The 23511-nt window shown below is 47.0% G+C and overlaps 1 protein-coding gene across 1 annotated transcript in view; it reads right to left on the bottom strand.

Moving 5' to 3' along the window:
* The window catches only part of TCF7L2 (transcription factor 7 like 2), a 190785-nt gene that overhangs the window by 19256 nt on the left and 148018 nt on the right, over positions 1 to 23511 (bottom strand). Inside the window, 3 exon segments of the mRNA XM_084772574.1 lie at positions 1107 to 1193; positions 3088 to 3190; positions 5218 to 5350. Of these exon segments, the coding sequence (XP_084628700.1) occupies positions 1107 to 1193; positions 3088 to 3190; positions 5218 to 5350 (323 nt within the window).

Here is a 23511-nt window from a genome sequence, read left to right on the forward strand (position 1 = left end):
TGTGTGTGTGTGTGTGTGTGTGTGTGTGTGTGTGTATGTACACAGTACATGTGCTTATATGCTTAAAGATGAATCTATAGGAATTGATACATTTTCAAAGATTCAGCAGCATTTCCAGGGTCAATAGCATGGCCACAGGCATGTGTCCTTAAGTCCCTCAGTCCAACTTGAGATGTGTGGTAAGTTATAAATACATGTTACACGTAAAAGCTAAGTTTAAAGAAAAAGAACAGGAAGAAAGAAAAAACAAAACAAAACAAAACAAAACAAAGAGCAGTAGCTGTGGCATAGTCACAGCACGCTGAAAAGATAATACTGCAGCCACTGAGAATGACTGATGAAGCCAATGTGTCACTGGGAACAATTTCACCGCACGGCGCGGGGTGGGAGGCAGCCTTCTTGGGTGGGTGGGGGCCCTTCTTAAAGTGATGTTGATATGTGGGGGTGGAGAAAAGAAAAAAAATGTAAAGGTAACGCAAGACGTAATGTGGACCCCGTGAAGTTTCTACTGGACGCTGGTCCTCTGAAGGGTCAGAATCATCACCCTCTGTACCGGCGTCAGAACCGGTCTGAGAATACCCACCAGTGTTTTCCTCAAACCCCCTGAGTAATAATCATAAAGTGACCTTCACTTCCTTCTTCCTTCCCCAGCAGAGGACAACAGAGACACAACGGCTTAAAAACTCTACTGTTCTAGCTGCTTTCCCCTGACTTGGTGGTTGCTGTTTTTAATTTCTCTGTGTGCCTGCATGTATGCGCAGCCCATGCTAGCAGAGGGCAGGAGAGGCCACTGGGTTCCCTGGAACTGGGGAGGCTGTGATTTGCCGTGTGGGTGCTGGGAACCGAACCCAGGTCTTCTCCATGAGCAGCCGTCCTCTTAGCTGCTGAGCCTCTCCCAGCCCCGCTCCTGCCTTCTTAATTTGTGACTCTATGTTGCTCCGTGGTAGACTCCTAAAATCTTAGGCAGGCGTCACTTACCTTGAAACGTCAAGGCAGCATTTTGGGATGAATAGTGGTTTATATTATTATACCCACATGTGTTCTTGGGCCCTGGGTGGCCTGGTGGCTGTCTAGAGGGCCTTCAGTGAGAGATTACTGCAACTCACCTAGACATAGAAGCGTTGACTGTCAGTGCTGTGGGGTAGGGGTGTCTGAATCCTCCTGTTGTGATTGGGTACACAGGCTGACCTTGCCTACAAAGAAGCGGGTGTAAAAGTGAGAGACTAGAAATGAGGCTGGGGGTGGTACAAGAAAAGGAAGAAGAGGGGAAAGTTCTCGCTGTACAGTAAGCTTTATTTCTCATTTGATCAGAACAAAAATCTTGGGGATTGCACAGGCAGGATCAAAGGGAAGAAACGCGGAACAATTTGAATGCCATAAATCTGATAGGAATGGCTAATTAAATTTTATAACCTCTGCTTATGTCAATAGAGACCCTCTCCCCAAGCTGAGACTAGGTGTTTTGTTGTAATAATTAAAGGCGAAGTCTCGCTTGCTTTAATGGAGCCATCACACTAATTGAGGGCTACACATCCAAAGGAAAACAATAATGAATGTAAATTTATACCAAAATAAAGTACAGCGAATCAAAGGACTTCAGTTGCGCTTTGGGCCTCTTTCGGTATTTAGATCTCGGTGAGAAAACATTAAATTAACAGAGCTTAATTTGTAGCCTTTTGTCAAATTAACAAGTGTTGACAAGAGTTACTGGGGGGGAGAGTCCCCAAGAAGAATTGTGGGTAACCAATAGACAATCACACCTCATTACAATAATTAAAAAATACAGCAACATGCAGAATAGCATCCTCATAAAAGACACACAACTTTTCCTGACAGAGGGCTGTCTGAGCTGGCTATCCCTTTTAATCTAGCCTTCAGTATGTCCCCATCAGCAGAGAGGGGCTAAGATAACTGAACTATCAAGGCTCAGCCCCATCAGGTGGAGAAGCAGCAGGTCCAATGCTCGCGTTTACACCACCAAACACATTTAAGACAAAGGAACAGAAACCACCCCGCACGACTGGTACTTCGCTATTGCGTAACACAACCTGCCGTTTTCAGACAAATAAGGAAGCAAACAGCACAGGACCTGTTCAACTAGAGAAAAAGGCTTGGACAGGAGCACTATTCCAAAATTTTAATGTCTTTAAGACTATAAAAGTCTATGTTCCCTAAGACCCAAATTTGACATTTTTACCAGACTTTGCTTCTTTCGACCCTCAACACTGCCCTGTTTTTGAACGCTAGAGGTCGTTGATAAAATGTAGAAATAGACACATAAAAACACACAGTCTCAAACATTACATGCATGCTCACACACATGTACACAGTACAGGTAGACCTAAGCACAAAAGGCCTTTCTGCTCCGATTTCTAAACACATCATACTTTTAAGTTGTAAGTCAACTTACAACCTAAGTTTTCTGGGCACTCTGGGAACTAGGGTCAACATTTAGGCAGCTCAGCCCCTGAAGGCTACAGGGAGGGATCCACTTGCCCCCACCCCCATAGCTGGCTGAAGCGTTAGCCATGTAAAGAGCCTCAGCTTCCCTCCATTGTTGCTATCAGCTTTTGGGGTGCAGTGACAACAGTGATCCCTCCACTCCTAGCCCTAGGAGGCTTCACAGCCAGGCTGTTCCAATTCCCATCCCCTTTCTGCCACAGAGGCAACAGCTAAAGGAGAGTGCTCAACCCAACAGCACAAGTCCAGTTGGGTTGCCACTGGCAGAAGAGCCACCATTGGCTCCTGCAGTTCCCAAAGTATCTTATGGGCATCTTTGGAGACCACGGGTTCACAATGACAATTACCACAGACCCTTTACAACTCTGCTCATTGAAATGTGCAATCCTTCTGCAAATCCATAGGACATCTCACCAGCATCTTCTCTGTGCTGTCCTATCAGTTGCCCCTCTGTAAACATGCACCCACCCATGTGCACGTGTATATGCACTCACGCATGTACACACGCACATGCATGCACACTCAAGCATGCGCACGCGCACACACACACACACACACACACCACACACTAATAAGCATGCCCATGCAAGAAACAAAAAAGGGAAATTAAAAACTGGAACTGCTTACTGTGGTACTAACCATCCTAGCGGATGGGGGATTTGTCCTACGGTGCCGGGCGACAGCGGGTAATATGGAGAGATATCTGGAGGGTGCGGAGGCCGTGGGATTCCTGAAAGAAGAGGGGGTTTTAGGAAGAGTGAAAAGGCAAGGGGGGGCTGTGGAGGGAGGGGGAAGCAAGGAGCGAATAAGGAAAGGGACTGTCTCTTTTCACATCCCAGCTGGAGGTCAGCTCTGACTCTGGGGGAGAGAGGGCTGTCCCCTGCTTTCTTTCTATAGCATCAGTTTGCACAGTGAGTCAGCTGATTCTAGATGGACTAGTGTGGCTGATTGACTGAGAACAAGAAGATGCTATCTTGGCATGTGTGACGGAAGTGATTACTTCTAGTGTCAAAAAAAAAAAAAGCTAAAAAGAGTGGCACACATCAGATGAGCAACTCATGATTATTACTTCCTTTTGCTTTGGAACTTGATCCATTACCTTTTATTTCAAATGCCTTGCCTGGGAGAGCTATACTTCTGATTTGTAAGGATTAATTAATTAATTAAGCTTCGCATTTTGAGACAGGGCCTAACGTCACTGACTCTGCACTCATTATGCCCCTGCCTCAGCCTCCTAAGCACTGTGACTCCAGGCAGCCTTGTCACACACGTTAAGTTATGGCTCAGAGAGATGACCTGATTCCTTTCAAAAGACTTAGCTCCCTTAGCTGGCTGATTCCTTTATGAAGAGGAACTGTAGAAACCACCAAATGCCAGTTGGCGACTTTCCCCCAGGAGACAGATCTGAACATACAGGGAGAAGCTGGGGGCTTGATGTGCACAGCTCTGGACCATGGTTCCCTGAGAGCGGGAGGGGCAGAGTCATGTGTGGGCACTAGTCCATTGCTGACTGGGCCGTCCATGGGTCAGAGGGGCCATCAGCCTCCCCAAGGCCCACAGGAGTACAGTGCACACTAGGGCTCACTTCCTAACTGCACAAGGTGCACACCTGGTCATCCATCCTCAGGAGGCAGAGTCCTGAGAGCAATTTAGCTTGAGAGGGATGGCTCAACCCAGCCGCCCAGTCCACATGGGAGGCAAAATGTGCAGTGTGCATGAGACCTAACCGAGGATAGAAGAGACAGGACAGCAACGCTGGTGGATGAAAACTATCTCACTTTTCGAGAAATTCATTCAGGAAGCTTTTAATCTGTAAATTAAGTCTCCCTGGGTGACATTTCGACGCAGACATTGCTTTCTCTCTATTACAGAAAGCAAACAGATTAGCTGGGCTTGGACCCTACACTGAGCCATTTGCACACTTGAAAGAATGTTCGCAGAGGAAAAATAAACAGTCCTTAGACGTTAATCATATGGTTTACGATAACCGTTTAAAAGCTATTCCCTGGTCTACCATTATTCAAATGAGATTCTGCCTGCTGCAAGTGTAGCCTTGTACTTGGCAGAGCCTTGGGCAGGCTGGCTGCCTCCTCCAGCCAGTCAAACTGCCAGGCGGCATCCAGCATCCACACAGCGGTGAGTAGAGGCTGCCTGCCATGCTGGATTTTCCTGTAGGGGGAGCTACAAGCGTCTCTGCCTTTCACCACTTCCCCTTTAGGGAAACAGGAAAGGGAGAGAGGAACAGAGACTGAAGACAGTGTAGCAACCCATGCTCTAGACACTGCTGGGTAAAATGAGGAAACCTTCCTGGGCTGGGTCTGTACATCTGTAAAATGGGCTCAGCCATACACATCCGAGCCCCTGGGGGATGTGGTCCCTTACGAACACGCCAACAAGGCACTCTCAGGTGCTGGACCCCTTCAAACCCATGATGTTGGTGTCGGGAAGCACAAAGTGCCCAGCGCACACCTCTAATCCCATTACTACTTAGTGTGCTTAGGATGGTACCCAGAACCAGGTTTCCCAAGCAACCCTCTCTGAAAGTGCTGACGTAAATCTTATCCCTGTAAGTGGATCTCTCTGAAGAGGAGGGAGAACATGCTCCCAGCACACACACCAGACTCTGGCCCCACCAAGAGCTTCCTTCTCCCTCCACACTGCCCCCATCCCATCTACCCATCTGCTCCAGACTCCTGACAGAGACCTTTAGAGTCATGGCCTCCCACCCGTCCCCCGCCTCCACCCCCCCCAACTCACCTGTTTTAGGGTCTACATCGGCTGGTAAGTGTGGAGGTGGATTTCCCGGGGTGAAATGTTCATTGCTGTAGGTGATGAGAGGCGTAAGAGGGTGGACATGGTGGGGGTGCTGCACCACCGGCACTTTGTTCGACTGTGGGGGAGGAAGAGCAGAAGAAGGCAGAGTGAGCTGTGTCTCCATAGCCCGCAGCTTCAGGGCAAGGGCTTGTGTCCCCTACAACACCCTCCTAGGGTGACCTTGTGAGATGCCCTCAACTCTGCCAGCCCCCACCTCCCTAATTCATTTAAAAGTAGGAGACAGTTTACTCAACACAGCGACCTAGTTCAGGTCCACCTCGGAGCACTCATCATCACTGGAACAGAGACTTTGTAGTTTTGGGTTTTTTATTGTTGTTGTTTTGTTTTGTTTTGTTTTTGTCAGTAGATGAGTAAAAAGTTGAGGCTTTAATATCTTAGACCTACTAGGGCTATGCACATAGTAGGGTGGAATCTCCCACACCATGGTGGGACCTCTAGGAGGCAGGATGGCTTCATAGGTAAGCCAAGGGGAAAACTCTTCATCTACAAGAGCCCCTGGCAGGGCTGGACCCCGCCCACCGGCCTCTCTACCCACCCCTAACTCCACAGGTTCTCAGGCACAGCAGGCAGGCCTCCACCACTCACACTCAACCTGGATGAAAAGCTCTGTCCCAGCCAGCACCTGCATATTTTATGCAGATTACCGCAGCCCTGACTCATTAAGAAGCCATCGGGGACCACTAATAAATTAACTGGATGGTGATGAATTGGGCTAATCCATGGTATGCATTTGAGAAATGGGCAGTTCTAACTGACACAGTGTGAGTGTTTGTCGTATGGGGCAGGGTAGATGGTGAAGAGAAGAAAACAAAGAAAATAAAAACATCCCAAATATTCCTCAGTGCCATCTCCCCTAGGCTTTTCCCAAACCCTTTCCCCTCTTTCCGCCCTGCGTGCTCTGTCTCCTCCCCCTCTATGCTGGGCTATAACTCAGCCCAGCAAGATCACAAAGGGGAAAAAAAATTAAGCTGAAACAAGCGAACTACTGGGCCATTTACTGAGAGTAATCCAATTGCAAAAACCCTATTCCCAATAGGGGATTTTCACTAAAATCCTACAACAGGGACATTTAACCAGATTAGGTACCAGAGAAGATAAAGAGGCTAGTATTAGATGATGAATGGATTAGAGTCAAGTTTCATTTCAGAACGTGTCTTCATTTCCTTTTATTACTTCTAGGAAGGGCACAAGTTGCATTAACATCAAGGAAAAGGAATTGCATTAAAAGAAAAGAAGGCAGGTTCCAGCACTGCCCACCAGCGCCTCTTGAGTTCAGGGACCACTGAGCAGTTAGTTCTCTCCCTGTGTTTCCTGTTGGCTCCCTTTTCTTTTTCTTTCTTTTTTTAAAAAATAGACCAAAAAGGCATAAAACGCAGGAAGAGTTGCTTCCTACAACAGTTAAGGACGGTAAAGGCATTGCCAAGAAATGCCCCATTTCCATGGTCTTCCTAGAAGATCCCGAAAGAGCATCTCCAGTCATTCGGTTTACAGCTTCCTGTAAAAGCACACCTCTCCCAGAGAAAAGGGGCTAGCCAGTTGCTCAGGAGACCCAGCTACCATTTTGCAAACAAAAAATGGTTAAAGTAAAAGTTATCAAAGGGTTGAAACGAAGGAACAGTCTCTCAAGAGTCAGCAACCAGGATGGCGACTAGGCTGGATGGATAGAAGCAAAGGGCTGTTGTGCCCAAGCCTGTGGCCATGCCTCATGGAAGTGCACCAAGTCCCTCAAGGGAAGGTTCCCAGGAGGGTCTTCTGTCAAGAATGACGGAGAAAGAACAAAAGGATCAGCTCCTACTCCGTTCGTAGGAAAGGAAGGAAGAGTGAGAAAAATAGACAGACAGGGATGGAGGGGTAAGTACCAGGAGGGAAGGAAAGTGACTGAGGCTGCCTTCCAGAAGTTTTCAACTTGGTTGGAAAGACAAACACCTGGTGACATGAAAGAAAGCAGATGGCTCTCAAGATAGGTCACATATCCCACATGGAAGGATGGCTGTGCCCAGTGGTCACAGGACTGAGCCTGCTTTAGGGACTTCTATGGAGCAGTGGGCAGATGTGACAGCCACCATGGAGGTAGACAAAACCATCTTCCAGAGAGAGTCTTCTGTTAGCCATGGCCAACCCTGAGACTTGAGAGCCATACAGGCACAGGGAAACCCGGAGGCCAAAGATGTGCGTTCTACTCCTGAATCAAGCCCTTGTTCTCAGAGAGCACATGGGAAAGGCTCCCACTAGACCTAACACACACAGTATGTTTATTAAACGTGGTGGTTCATCATCACTGTCAAAAATAGCAAGGAGTTGGCGGGGGACATGGTTGGCCTGTCACCAACCCCAAGCTATCTTCTATCAGAACTAGTGGGGGTGTGGGGCAAACCTTCATTGTCTCCAGCCACAGGGAAGAACGACAAGAGCATTTGGCAATGGTAAGACAGGTGTGGTGCTTCAGGATTCTCCCTCTTCCTCCTCTTAGATGCTCCTGGTATACAGAGGAGTTGGAGTCTGAGCTCACCCACTGCCACCAATGCTCCAGTATAATTCTACTCTCAGCAAATTAAATTTTTTCCCACGCAGACAAGACTCGGGCAGTGCGGTAGAGCAGGAGGGGAGAGAGTGGACGGCGAATGCATGATACTTGACTTTAGGAGGGTAATGGAAGCCCTACTAGGCTGTCACCTTGACTGTCCGTGTTGATCTCTTCTCAGGCAAGAAGGAACACCATGGTCTAAGATGCAGAAGGTAGGGTCTACCTGCTGCCCAAACCTGCCAATACCGGGAGCCCTTACAACAAAGGAGTCTCTTCTAGTAACACCCGTGTGTCTCTCTAGCCTTGGACCCCAAGGTCCTTTCTTCCACACTGCATTCTTCCCATTGCCAGGGTGGAGTGCGCACCTCTCTTGGCCTACATACACGCTATTCACGCTTCTGGAACTTTGCACTCTGCCATGTGCAGCCTATGACAGCAAGTTGGTACCATCTCAAAGACCATGTGAAAACCACCAAAGTGCATGAGATAGAACAAGACAGGGCCAATCAGCCATAGGACCCAGTGCAAAGCTCTGGCAGACACCGTCTCCATTACCCCAGCACCTTTAGCATGGCTTTATGCTGGCTGAGAGTGAGAGATATGCACATAAGGAGAACAGGGACAAAGATTCTGCTCCACCGATCTGGCACTCCCTCCCTCCCTCCTTCCCTCCCTCCTTCCCTCCTTCCCTCCTTCCCTCCCTCCCTCCTTCCCTCCCTCCCTCCCTCCTTCCCTCCCTCCCTCCCTCCCTCCCTCCTACCTTCTCTCCCTCCCTCCCTTCTTCCTTCCCTCACTCTCTTTCATTTCTGCCTCCATAAAATCCGGGCAAGTGCCATGTCTAGACTGTAGGGTTATGAAGATTGAATAAAATCATTCACTTAAAGCGCCCTGCACAGTGGCAGGCACACACTCAATACAAAGGAACTTGGCAGAATGCAATCTAGACACTACAAAGGACACTGTGGTTAACCACTAGGCTAATATCTTCCAACGTGACTCACAGAGGGGAAAATACAGCCTCAGAATGTGCCCTTTGTTGCACAGGAAGGAAGTCATCACCTAGATAAGGAGTATGAACCATCTATTATCACCCTGCCCAAGTCACACACACCCTTCTTAAAAACATGGTATTTAACAAATAAATTTGAATAGCTCGTGAAAAAAAAAAATCACCTTACAGTGCCCATGATAAGACTGCCTGGAGGGTCTCACAACAAAACCAAACCAAAAACTGGAGATAAACAAGTCCTTCGAGAATCAAGGTGAGAACCTTGACAGCGTTGGCTGACAAAAGCAAGCTAGTCAAGCAGGCAGGGCCTGTCCCCACCCCCTTCTCTCCCTCAATAGCTCCCACTTCTTCAAGATCTTCAAGCGTCATGTTCCCTCTAGACACTGGGAGAAAAGTAACTTCACTGAGGAGGGTGACAGTAGGCTTCAAGAAATACATCATGGGATCTAAATTAAAACAACAGTCAGTACTGAGCGGGGAAGAGGATTAAGACACCCATGACATTTCTATACCCACCCCTTACCTTTTTTCATAGACAAACATCCATATTCTAAGGCAACCAACTGTAGCATAAAACCTGGTATCCTTTACTTAGGTATCTGCGTTACTGAGGTGTCTGTACCTGGCTACAAAACCTGTGGCCACTAACTCATACCCAAGGTCATGGTCATGAGAGGCAGGGAGGCTTCGGTGAAGAATCTATTCCCAGTACCTAGCCCCTTCAGAATATCACCAAGCTATGCATGCCTGTGCCACCAAAAAACAGAACCCAGATATCCACAAATAACCCCCACCTAATTCACCATTACCAGAAACTCACCCACGCAGCCACTTTAGGCCACTTAGATTGCTGGTCCCAGAGCAAGACTAGGACCAACCAGTGGCTATGCCAAAGCAGTGCGCCTCCCCAGAGCAACAAACGGCCAGCACTGAGTTCTCATCTGCCCCTGTTTCTGAGAGCACAGATGTGTACCAGGGAGTAGCAGTCACGTCCGTTCAGTGCAACCACAAAGCACACAGGATGAATGGCTGGCCTCTGTTAGTTGTCTCACACAGTGGGGTGAACAAGTGTTTCTCGTACGCTGTGATGGAGTGGCACTTCCAAACCGTGGGGCACCCCCAATTCCTGCAGCATCCCTAATGCCAGCCACTCTTCAGCAATGTCTGTGGACCAGAATTACTAGGAGCGGAAATTACTGATGGAGCAGGAGGCAGCCTGTGAGACCAGCCTGTGTCGACCTCCCCTAGACACAGTTGCTCTGGGACCAAGAGGAAATCAGGAGTGTTCCCAGGTCCCCTGACTCCACCAGGCAAGCCTGGCACTGGTCAGGGCTTTGAATTGACTCTCTCCACTTCCCAAACACAACCAGGGCCTAGCAGGATTTTGGTGACAAAATGCTGTCTGTGGTTAGGTCTGGCTATACAAGAAACCGAAGATAATAAACAAACTATCTAAAACCCTGAACTCTATTAAAGACAGCAAAAAAAAAATGTGTATATAAAGGAGCTCAAACTCCTCACCCGTGACTTGGGCTTTCCGCTTTCTACCAAGGATGGACTCAGAGATCCCAGGCGAGGCCCTCCTTGTTCCCTTCATTAAACTCCACGGGCCTGAGCACTGAATAGTTAAATTATAAAGAAAAGTTACTTCAATGGCCCTCAGAGCACACAAAGCCTTGCCAGCCACAGGAGTATTCATCCAGCTACAGTGGGGGGAGTGACCCTGCAGCTGACCTTTGACCTCTCAAGAACTCTCAGGTTTAGTGTTCAGCAACTTGACCATTGCCAGGCACCCTTACTCCCTCCAAGCCTGCTCAGAACTGGCAAGTGAAAGACAAAGATGTTTCTGGGTCCCTCCATGAGCCACCCTCTAACCCTACCCCTCGACCTCCTATAATTGGGAGCAAGCCTAGAGGGACTGGAAGCTCACCATTCACCTCGGCCACCTGTTAATCAAAGACAGTGGAAGCAAATGGAGCTTCCTCCTCTTCGATGCTCTGCAGTGCCCTGCCTCCGTTCCGCTCACCCGAGAGGGCCTTGAGGGAGCCTAGCACAACTAAACAAAAGCCGCAACTCAGGAGCATTTGCCAGCCTTCTGCTCTCGCGGTGTGGACACGGGAGGTGGGGAATGGTTCTCCTCTGCCCAGGGCACTCCAGATTTACACACAAAAGAACCACAGTAGCGCACTCACCCACTTCTCTGTATGCTTTGGCTGTGTTGAGCCCAATAGAGACTAGGTGAGGCTTCAGACATGCCTCCATACTTGTCAGTGCTGGGGGTGAGGGAGGGGCCGAGGGGAGAAAAAGGAGGAGTTGCTGTTTGTAGTCACCAGCAACTCCTTGGCAGTCAGCTAATCATGGTTTTCCTCAGGCCTTGCACTAGAAGGCGGTAGGATAGCCAGCAGGTGTAAACCTATTGCCCCAACCACCGGCACCCAGACACGGAGCAGCACCGTCCCCAGCTGTAAGAAAGGCTACTAAGAAGTGTACCAGCTGCCTCACTCCAGTCCAGCTGGCCAGCATCTTGTATCCTTCGAACCTCTTATATCTAACATAGGAAGGTCGGCCTTCCTCATTCTAAATAGGCTTCCTCAGACCCTTTCACGAGAAGCCCAGCCAGGACACAGGCAGCACCATGGCCAGGCTGTCTCCATGAGGTGTAAGTTGTTGCTTTGGTTGCGGGGCTTTGCTCCCAGCTAATTGTGCACGGTGTTGTGTGCGCAGTAACTAGCGATGTCTACAGTGCTGCCACTGAAAGTAACAAATGAAAAGGAGAGGGTTTCTCTGAGTTCTAGTTTTACATGGAGAAACGCCTTGGAAAGAGATCTGCCTGTGACATGCAGAAGAGAAATGCTCACCAGCATCGACTGTGCACGGCCTGTGTCTGGCCAGGTGTTGGGCCAAGAACCCACCAGGAGGCAAAGTTTCATCTTCCACAACTGAGATCTGAAGTAATGGCTGGGTCGTTATCTGTTCTGTAAATCATCAATTTCTCTGTGTCTGTCTGTCTCTCTCCAGATCCATTTACACAGCGAGAAAAGGAACCATGGAGATTTATTTCTCCCGCTGTCTATAAAAATTCTGCCGCCCCATAGTTTCCTGTGGACTCATAGGCATTAAAATTCTCCTTACAAGGAAATGACTGGACAGGGAAGGCAGTGAGAGGGCAGGTGTGCGGTCTGCTTCCATGCAGTCTCGCTTGCATAGGTGCGCACACACAGTGCTAGCTAGTTCAGCCATCCTTAGGCCTTGGCCTCTGACGGAGGGGAGGGGCCTCTTCCTACACTAGAACCACCCAACTGCTAAGCCAAAGATAGCCAGCCTCAGTTGCCGGAACCCATATGGTCAAGTTCAGCAATTCTTGGTGACCTTTACGTAATGCCTGAAAAGGAGACAGGGAACAGTGGTGTTGGGGTGCACAAGCAAAGCGGGGGGGGGCCTTCAAACCTAGAAAATGGATCTGTGTTCCAGATGATTGGCTTTGAACAAACTGTAGCCCAGTCCCTACGCAGCAAACCTCTGCTTTCACAGGCTCTTGAACAACCCACTCCCAGGTAAGTTCATTAAACAGAATTTATTGCCACCCATTCTCATTTATTTTCACACACACACACACACACACACACACACACACACACACACACACACACACACACACATCCCTGTGCCTTTCAGCTAACCCTTGAAACATCTGCATACTTCAGTTTTGGCCCGCTGGTCCAGGCTAGGTTTCCAGGGTTTTCTGCCTGCCTCCCTCCGGCAACATCGGGGTCTACGCACTGTTCCAGTCCTTCACAAGCCACTTCACCCCGAAGTAATTTCCCAGGAATTTTCGACCTCCACCCTCCCGCCAAATATTTCTCCATTACTTGGGAATTAAATGATTAGTGTTAGCATAATCAATCTTGCTGAGCGTCTGGGTGTGTAGAGAATGTTTGGGAACTGGGTAAGAGGATACAGCTGTTTCTAGAAGAGCCAGGAATAAATCTAACGGGTTCCAAACGAAGCCCTCCCAGCACTCCAATGTGAAACAACTTTAAAATACAATAACGATTTCCAGGCCACCGGCCCCAAACACAACAACCCCAAGACCTGGGGTTCCTGAATACAATGGAACGGAAATCACCCATTTTAGTTGAGAATACATCTTAAGTGCATAATGGCTAATACATCCTGAGAAGTTTAGGAAAAGCGAGCAACAAAACCCGACAGCACCTCTGCATTTACTTACGAGGGACAGCGGCCTGAAAAGGCCTTTGGCTGCTAACAGCTTCCACACCAGGGCCTAACTTAGGAATTTAGATCTGTGTTCAAAAACCCATGCTTGCTCCACCGAGTTCAGGAAGCAGTCATTTCCCTCAGAAAGTATATTTTCTCCTTGGGAGATAGCAAGCGGGCCAGCCTAGAGGAGGAAGGCTGCATTCATACGACGCACAGACCCAGACAGCAGGATGCAGGAGGAGTCTGAGCACACAGACAGAGAGGAGACAAGTAGAGGTGTCGGCTGCCCCATTTTGCCCCGCTAGTGGCCCAGACTTCAGCAGCCTTTCCTATAAAGGCGTGTGGAGACACATGGTAAGGACCCAGAGTCGCGTGGCTGTTCCCCGTGGTTGTTGCTGGTGTGGAAGAAGGCTGTCAGAGTAAGCAGCATCCAAGTGTTGAGTCCCCCAGTGTGGGGAGCAGTCTGGAAATGGGGGGCATAGCAGGGTTCCCCACATTTCACAGTATTACAGAAGGAAAGGATTCCGAGACACAGCTCAGTCAAGCGCCCCACCAACTCCAAGGGAGGTTTCTCTGAGAAGGCAAAGTTGCCATCTCGGCTGCTTCCAGAAAATACCCAGCTTCCAGAAAATGTTAGAGGACAACGCAACAGCTATAATGTGTGTATCGCTGGGATTTAAAGGCTGGTCCCCTTTCACAAGGCCTCGCTCAGAATGGAGTCCCCCTCCCCTGCTAGTGTCCCCCGTTGAGCCACAGGACCACAAAGTTCTAAGTCATTTCTACAAACAAGGGACGGGGTGTCTCAGGAATCTTGCTCCTATACGAGGGTCTGGGTGGAAACTTTCCAACATGACTCACACAGTACTGGCCAGCACCCGAGTCCCTGAAAGTCTTAACAGTTTTCAGAACTAGGCTGAGCTAGAGAGCCGCAGAAAGAGGTTTACACATGCTGTTGCCTAACACTGCACTTCCAGACTTGCAGAGAACGAGCTGCCGCGTTGGCCTTCAATATAACAAACAAGGATTTTTAACACAGCTACCTTCACAGTCTACATAATGCTTTGTTTCTCTCACAAAAACATCTTTTCCCCCTAATCTGACCTGGTTAATCACTCAAGTATTTTTATTTGGCCATTCAACAACAACAAAAACAATAATTACAGTAATTATGAAGATAATAAGAGAATTGCCTACAGATTAAATAAAAATGTTCTCACTGGTTATGGCAAACAGTGTGAGCCCAGGCTGGAGTGGATGCAGTGTATCCTAGCCCCCAGGTGCTGGGGCGCATCACAGTGTACCCCAGCCCCTAACCCATGCTGCAGAAAGAAGATCCTGCTCTCACGGTCAACAGGAGCTGTCACTGGTCCCACCATCAGCTTTCCAAAACAGCTTTTTATAGATTTCGAAAATATAAACACCACCAGCAACACCAGGGCCTGGAAAGGCCTACACCTAAGTTTGGAGACTAAAAGAAAGAAAGAAAGAAAGAAAGAAAGAAAGAAAGAAAGAAAGAAAGAAAGGAAACACCAAAAACAAAACAAAACAAAAACAACCAAACACAGAGCAACAGAAAGGCAGCGTTAAATATGAAACCAACACTCAGTGTACAGTAGCCCCCACGCCTGGAGAGGCACAGTCCCCTTCGGGGCAAGGCTGCTCTCCTTCCTCACTGCCTCCCCTAGCAGGCCGCTGTGGTAGGTGAAACTACAGTGCACCTGCCATGGGCTGTAAGAACTGAGATGAAAGTCAGACTTTCTCTCCTCCCCATCTTCGTTTAACCCTTTCTCTTCTCCCCCAAAAGGATACAGTGAAATCCCACAGGGACAGGGCGCGGCCTGGGCTGCCCATTCCTTCTTGTGTCATCCCCCCCCTTCTCTTGTCTAAGTTTTTAAAAAGTCCTTTAAAGAAGAAAAGGAAGCACAGGGTCTCATGGTCAAGACCATGAGTATGGAGACACACACACACACACACACACACACACACACACCGCTACTCACCCAGCAATTCAAATTGAGGTGCCAAGCGCCCAACTGCTGCAAGAGAGAGACCCCAGGGGCCACTGCTCCTCCCTTCCCACTCAAATCCTCCATCCCCACTAACCCTGCATCCCTGGGGTACATAATACCTCTGCCTTGCCCTCTCTCCACTCTAAAAAGAAAAAAGAAAAAAAAAACTTTCTCTGTACCTTCAAGATGGGACTGGGCCAGCTTTTTTCTTTCTCCCTCCCAGCTTCTCTCACTTTTCTTTTTCCTCTCAGCCCTCCCTCCCTTTATAGCGCTCACTTAAAGAGCTGAAAAAATGCATCTTAAAAGCCCGGGAATGCCTCTAGGTCTCTAGCTGGACACACTTGTTTGTACTGCATATGACTGCTTTGCTGGGCCTTCCCCTCCACACCCTCTCTTAAAAAAAAAGTTTTAAAAATTTAAAAACATTTAATTATCTAATTCAGCTGGCTGCAGCTTCAAATTAAGTATTTTTTAAAATGTAAAATTCCTTCTAGCTCCTAATCGTCCCTGCTCCAGGATCCATGAAGGAAGGAGGAGGAAGGCCCATTTTCCCCAACCAGCTCAGGGCACCTAAGAAAAGTCCCCCTCCCTCACCTTGGGTGTCAGGGACAGAGCTAAGAGTAGCAAAGAAATTACGGTCAGCCATGAAGGAAATGATCAACCAGTGCAGTAGGCAGGCGCTTTATCTGCAAGATTGTCAAATCCCTCAAAACAAATTTCTTAGGGAGAGGGCTGCAATGGGAGAGAGGGAGGGAGGGAGGAAGAAAGTATATTTTCTTGTCACTGTGACACAGAAGTGACACCTTGTGAGGCCCTGCCTGCCACTGGTGCATACCCTCTCCTCCTGCCCAGAGTGTGAGGCTGCCTGATTTTCAGATGACCTCCTTGCAAGCAGGGGGAAGTGGGCTTCCTGCATCCGGCATTGAAAGCCAGACCTCTGGCTAGCAGACTGCTTTACCTGGTGGGTATATGAGCTTTCCCGCAGGAAGAGGAACGAGAGAGAGAGAGAGAGAGAGAGAGAGAGAGAGAGAGAGAGAGAGAGAGAGAGAGAGAGAGAACAGAGAAGCAGGGAGGAAAAGTCATGTATTCAACTTACTTTTCCTGGGGCTTTCATAGGATCCAGGGCCAGGTACATTGGTGTGGGCTTAACCTAATTTGAGTTGAGACCCTCAGAGAGAACAGGCCCGAAAATGGTCCCCTTTGCACTCAGGAGGGGAGTGCGGTGGGTGGGTGGCTGCCCTGGGAGATGTTGAGTCACATAGCAGAATGTCTAACAGACTAAACTCCAGAATCATTTCATGCTCAAAAGCAAACACACGGCTCTCATCTGCAAGCAGGTAGGAAACCATCCTAGGTTTGTCCTGCTAAAAGCAAGACTAGTGGCCGAGGTTTGGTTTCCTGAACTCAGGACACATTATTGTAATGAAGATGTTTTTCCTTTATTGCACAGACTGCCTGTTTATCTCCAAGGACACAGAACTGTTTTCAGACTGTATTTCTTTAAGCGATCTGTTCATACATGGGGCAAGTTAATCCCCTTGACTCCCCACCCCCCCAAAAAAGGCAGGAATCAACCAAAACAAGGGCTGGAAGGGCTGAAGATCAACAAAAAAAAAAAAGTAGGACTTCTTCATTTTCTATTCTTTTGCTTTAAAAAAAAATACTAGCACTCTGTGGCCCCTTTCTGGACTTCTCTAGCCTTCCTGCACAAGTGTGGAGCAGCAATCTTTAAGGCCCTTAATGCCAAAACAAAACCCTGCCATTTCCCTTTACATGTCGCTAACAAAAGCAGCGAGCTTCGAGTTTGACAAGTAAAAAGCCCCAACCACACAGCCCCCTAATTGCCTTCCCTCCCTCCATTCACCAAGACCACCACACTCCCAGCAGCTGCTTTTGTGGCTCCCGCAATTTCTTAAGTAAACTGCAAGTTCTCTATCGGCTGACAGACAGGCTCTGATCACCCAGCAACAGTCACTTGGAAAGTCTGCTAGCATCACCAACAGCTTGGGCTAAGAATTTGCTCCCCAGCTTTCCCGAAGGACAAGGGGAAAGGAAACTGGGAAAGAGCCAACAGAGTTCCAGTCTTCCAGTCTTCCCCCCCCCCACCCCCCGGTTGAAAAGAAAAGCAGAAAAAGCTCTCCAATGTCTTCAAACTAAGACTTGTCTCTCAAGGAACTCCTTCAGGGTGATTTGCTGTCCCATATCCACTGTCCAGACCTCATTCCCAGAGCACCCCAACTTGTCAGATACACACCCATACTCAGAACAATCCACTAAAACAAAACAAAACAAAACAGAAAATCAAAAGGCTAAAAAAGCTTGCTTCAAAGTTGAGATTAGCAAGGGGGAGGTGGGGGTAGGATAAAAAAAATTCCTCAAACCAAAAACAGAGAGCAGTCCTGTTCAGCAGGGCATTACGTAAAATGCTGTGGAGGAGAAGGGACGCAGGGGCCAGAGACTGTCCACTCACAACCCAGGATCCCCGCCTGTCTCCAAGCAAAGTCAGTTTTGTTGTTTTAAATAAGGAGGTTTAAGATGCCAAAACAGGGAGATTACAAGAGCAGGAAATCAACATTAGTGGATTAGACGGCCATATCTAAACAGAAAACATAACTATAGGAAAGGTGTATCCATCTACTGTTCCAAAACTTTCACACATGAAAAGGTGAAAGTGTGTGTATTTTAAGAGAGTACACACAGTGGGGAAGGAGAGGGGCTGAGGAGTGGACGCTGTCACTCTAACTTGGTGAGTGAAAGGAATGAGTGCCCTCCACGTGCGGATACTTGCAAATTAAACAATAATAGTGTGAAATGAAAAGGTACCTCTCTCCCTCTGCTTCTTCCTTCCTTTTCTCATTTCTTTTCTTTCTTTAAGCCTTGTTGTGGTTTTAAGGAAGACTAAAACAAGTCGACTCTACCCATCAGGACCTTACCAGTCAAAGCGCATCAATCTTAAAGTTCCTGCGCACTGACAGCCGGCATGGCCTGGGCTGGGCGCGGAGCATGCAAGGCTTGGTACCCGGGGCACATCGCTTACCATCTAGGGGTCGCCGCGCTGTTCTAGCCGCCGCCGGCTCGCAGGCATGCTGCCGCACGGATGGCCCGGGCCCGCTGGAGGGCAGCACCCGCCCTGCAGCTCACGTAGCGCCCACAGTTCCACGAGCAACCCGCAGCCGTGCCGCGCGGGATGGGATGCTCAGGCACCGTTCCATTCACTGCGAAGCGCACAATAACGGGGATCTCCCCCGGTCGGTTCCACAACAATCCACCCCCAAAAGAGGGAGGGGGCGTATAAAAAAAAGGCAGGGCCTTTTCACTCTTCTCTTTTTCCCCCCAACCCAGCATTCAATCAAAAGAACAAAGCCTAATATTTTGTTTGCCGACTTGGCAAGCATAAAAGCAATTTCAATAATCCGAGCGAGTTCACCTAAGTTGGTGAAAGTAACACTCTGCAGATCTCCGGTGAAATTAAGCTTTAATAGCTATCTGATGCCATTGAGAAAAGGAAGGGGAGGAAGCTGGCTGAATTTAGATAAAGTTGGAGGACCACTTCACTCCCAAGGTTTCTCCCCACCTGAAAGAATCCTATAAAATTCTTGACTACATTTAGATCTTAATTAACTCGCTGAATTCTACTGTTTGTTGGGGAGGAAATACAAAAACCAAAATAGATCATTAAAAAACAGTTGTATGTAAGAGAATTCACAAGAATACACTGTATAACATTTTCATACTAACTTAAAAAAAAAAGATAGAAAGAAAGGAAAAAAAAAACACCAAAACTTGTGGATATGTTTCTTCAAACCAAATGGTCCTAACACATATTAAACCACGGCTGCGCATCTTCTAAGCATAGTAGGAAAAAATGACTATTGATCTTCAAATAGCGATAATTGAAAAGATCAAAAAGATTAAACAAAATCAAGAATGTGCTGACTTACCATGCTATGCTTTTTTTTTGTTGCAACTTTGTAGAAATTTCACTCAAAGAAACTGCATCAGAGGTGTCAAATTTTTTAGCGGACTGTGATCGTATTATTTCCGCAGCCCTGCCTTGCAATGCTTCAGAACTTTCCTCCCTTTCTCTTTTTTGTTTGTGGTACCTAGCTTTTTGCTACAGACTTTAAAAGCCTTCAGCTCAGCAAACCAGCACAAATTATCTTGCCACCTTGCGCAGCTCTGATGCTTTGGCCGCTAACTTTGGAAGGCCCTTTACTACTGCATCAAAATTAGCATTGTCAAAGCAGTTAATGAATATTAATACTGTATTTGTCATTGGAGCCGGTCCGTTGCTGAACTCCAAGTCACCCATCAGGGACAAGATTAAGAACACAATTATTTCTGACTGACAGGGACCAAATCTGCTAGAATTTTTTTTAAACAATTCGGGGGGAAAAAACCCACAATATCATCATCTTAAGGTGCCTCCCAAGAGACCGGGAACCAGATTAATACGCTTTTAATGAAGTAGAGATCATTATGTATGAAGGGGAAAAAAGAGGAAAGATGTACTATTCAAGCTATTTAGTTATGGTGGAAGCTAAATTTAAAAAAAAAAAAAAAAAAGAAAGAAAAAGAAAAAGAAAAAAAAATGCAGACTGCGTATCTTTCTCGACAGCTGTCCAGATTTTATTCATACTGTTCTAAAGAAAAAGACTTTTCCTCCCGAAATCTTTTCCTTTTTAAAAAAAAGAACAGAGTCTGAGCAGTTCGTCCCATCTGGGATAGTCTTCCATGTCTTCACTTCTACTGTGGCGGCTCAGGAAAGACAGCACAGTAAATAATTCTACACAAATCTGACAAGAGACACCTTCATCAGCACGGCTCCTTCTCCCCTATTCCCCAGATCCCGAGCCCTGTCTCTCTCACTTTATTCAGGGTGAACCATTACATTTACAGAAACTCTGAAGTTCCCTTGCACGGTGACATCTTCCTACACCAGCACCCAGGAAACAACCAACTCAGAGAAAGCCCCTGGTGCCCACTGCATATCCCGGAGCACCAGAACAGTTCTCTCTGTGCTCCTCAGGAGCCAAGCCTGACTAACTTGGGGTGCACATGCACAGTGGAAATAAAAGTTTTGCCAGAAACAGCTAACAGCAATTTAATGAAGTGCACGATCAGCTCATCGGCAAATGGCTCAGGAGATGACGGCCACACAGCGCTTACTCCACAAACAGGCAAAAGACCTGATTAAAACAAAACAAGGGTAAAAACTTGCAGCTTACCTGGTATAACCAACTTATTTGAATTCACTCAAATGATCTCAACATCTATGACTCTCTGCCATGCAGACTGACGGGGCGCATAAGGAAATTACACATATAGGAAGACACATATGTAGCGATTTCTTAGCGTTTTAGGCAGAGTGTGCCTCACTGGTCCGCTCCACAGAAATTGTCTTCGAGATAGTATTTCCACCCCCCTTTTCTTTTTTAAATGTGGTAAAAGGGATAAAATGACAGATGTGATGCTTAATCTACCCAATGAATCGCGGGGGTCTAGGTAAAGCCACCCCGGCCACTGAGCTAATCTTCAACACCCACTGACCACCCCACTGGCCTCCTAATGCCATTATCAACCCTTAGATGAACATTCTAAATTAGAGTTTTGTTCAAAAAGGGTGTGAATCTGACCTTCGGTGCGGGGAGGCCTGTGCTGAGCATCAGATGGCAAAGTTCTTATCGCACAGTTTTTACAAAAGGTTCCTACTTTCTTATGATTTGCATCTTTGAACTCTGTGTCTTTACAGCCCTCACTTCCCCCCCCTCCCCAAAAAAAAGCACCCTTGCATCCCTCCTCCTGAAGTGGTCGCCTTTACCACATATTCCACAGTTGTCTATTTACCCCATTAGAAGGACCCAAGCAAAATCGCTAAAAACAAAGAGAACAAACAAACACACATACAAACATGCCAATTCACCCCAACTTCTCTCCTTCTCTCTTTCAATTTACCAGGGCTTTATCCACTGGTTTCTTTATGTCTAACAAGTCTTTGGACTGGATCATCAAAATGTACCACCTTCCTAAGTGGGGAGAACGGAGACTGTGAGTGTGTGTGTGTGTGTGTGTGTGTGTGTGTGTGTGTGTACGCGTGCTGGTGACACAATTCTGTATAGCCACACTATAATGAAAGAAAGGGACAGGGGGGTCAGACCTATTCTACATAATTTTTTAATGAATTACATTTGATCATATAACAAATTATGAACGTCTATCTATTATATCTCAATAGGTATTCCCAATGCTACTTTTAAAATAGATAAGCATCATCCCCGAGATATAAGCATACCTTCAAAGTGCCTTTCAAAACCACAAATAGATTGTTCCATTCCCCCCTCCCGGTATTGTCCCATAAAAATCTACGAATGCACTTTATGCAGTAAAACGTGGGGCCCTGAAACACCTATTTAGAAAGACCTGTGTGCACATAGCCCATGATCTATACCAAATGGAGACCTATGTAAACACACCTATGTGTGAATCTCACTACAGCTTTTCACAAGTACAGACTAGCTTCTAAACAATCTGAGATGTCTAAATTAAGGAGCCCTTGCTTTATCAGTGTTCAGCTTCCCGCCTGCAGCCCGAGCCTGCCTTTTCCTGGCCACGCACAATCCGTAATCTGCATCTTTGTGTGCTCTGTACCAGAGTTGTTAATAGGCAGCCTTCCTGCCTCTCTCTCGCTTCCCCAGCACGACCACATCAGCACTAGTATCAAATTAACTCTCCGACTTTGAAACTTATTGATCTGCTATTAAGACACCAGTGAACTTGATGAAATGAGTGCTGTAGGTGCAGTCAGGACTTCAAAGTCTAGCACAGCCACATAAAGCAAGCGCCTTTGATCCTAACTCCGATCTGCTGAGGGTTTAAGGCCCAGTTCTCCCTAAGCTGCCCTTCACTCTCATCACGTCTGATGTCTCACCAACTAGTGACTTGATAATGTTAATAATGCAAATTTTACAAATGATTTTTACAATGGCAAAATTAATTATATGAACTGCTGCTTTTTGCAATAGGGGTCTCTGCTGTTCTCTCTCCTATAACATAATGACTGGTGATTACGGTAGCTCAGGGGAGTCCCAGGCCTGGGTAATTCTGGACAACCCTTCACTATGCTCCCTCACCTTTCATTTTTGCATATAAGGATAATTTTTTAAATGTCCCTAATAATCCCAGTGACACCTTTCCCTTACAGCTGTCATCTCCCTGTCAATAAATACCTTCTAACAGAAGTAGTTATGGCTACTATGTTCCTATCATGGTCAATACAAAACTCCTTTATTTTTACATAGAATTTGTGTGTGTGTGTGTGTGTGTGTGTGTGTGTGTGTGTGTGTGTGTGTGTGTGTGTTGTGTGTGAGGGGGGGATCCTCAAAGTTGTAGGGTTTCACAATCTCCGTTACCGTTTTCCAATGAGTTATTACTTGATGTGACAACACAGGCAAGACTGAGAATGTGGGACACACAGCCTGTAAAACGGAACTTTCAAATATACCTCCTGGCGTGAGCTGCCTCAATAACTTTTAGTCTAAAAGTGATTTTTCTCATTGCCAAGAAATACGTACTTATGCACAGATTACTTTCGCAAATTCCTAGCAAATATTTGAATCACAGAAAATAAAAATAGGGTTCACACTCAAAGATGTATTAATACTAATTCTGTTTCAAGGTGATTTATAAAGCATAAAATGAGTTAGTCTATTGCAGGCTGAAAAGTGATCTGATATGAAGCCAGAACAGGAAAGTGTAACCTTCTTGATATTTGAGTAAAGAATCAGCACCAGAGAACACATCTTTGGCCAAGGGAATCTTTGTGTGTTGACTTTGGGCAGAGGAACAAGTAGTTTCTAATAAAACATACTCGACAACGAGGCGTCGGATCTGACCTTTGATTAATAGCATGTTACATAGCACTTGGGTTCTGATGGTTCTGAATCTATTAATTATAGGAAGAAAGTAATAGATGTACTTTTTCTCAATCAATATGGCAACATGTACTCTCATTTCAAACAGCAGGGCAGTCCCCACCCCATGGCAAAAGATAATGGGAGGTTAAAGGGGGCCGTAGTCTTATTCTTGCTTTTAGTCATGTGTGCACTGATGGTGCACACGCACGGCACGTTGGGGGTGCAAATCTAATTAGTTGGTTTTGCAGTGTAACTCAAATCACAAAATGTTGGTGGTAAAAATGACTGCATTGGTGCCCCCCACCCCCGTGTTGATAGTCACTTAATCTACTTGCAATTCTAAAGAAGTCAACACTTGATTGTGACAACGTTCAAAAGAATTTCCTATGCCACTAGCACAGGAAAAAAACTTTCACCAATTAGTGCAGGAAAAAAGGAGGGAAAAGCCACAGTGCTGGCGCTCAAAGAGCCAGGCCCTTGCGGCAAACCTGTCACGTCCGGAGGATTGATCAACAGGACGGCAATTTCTAATGGCATGTT

This window comes from Acomys minous, assembly GCF_964271855.1.
Source record: "Acomys minous genome assembly, chromosome: 2".
Lineage (NCBI taxonomy): Eukaryota > Metazoa > Chordata > Mammalia > Rodentia > Muridae > Acomys > Acomys minous.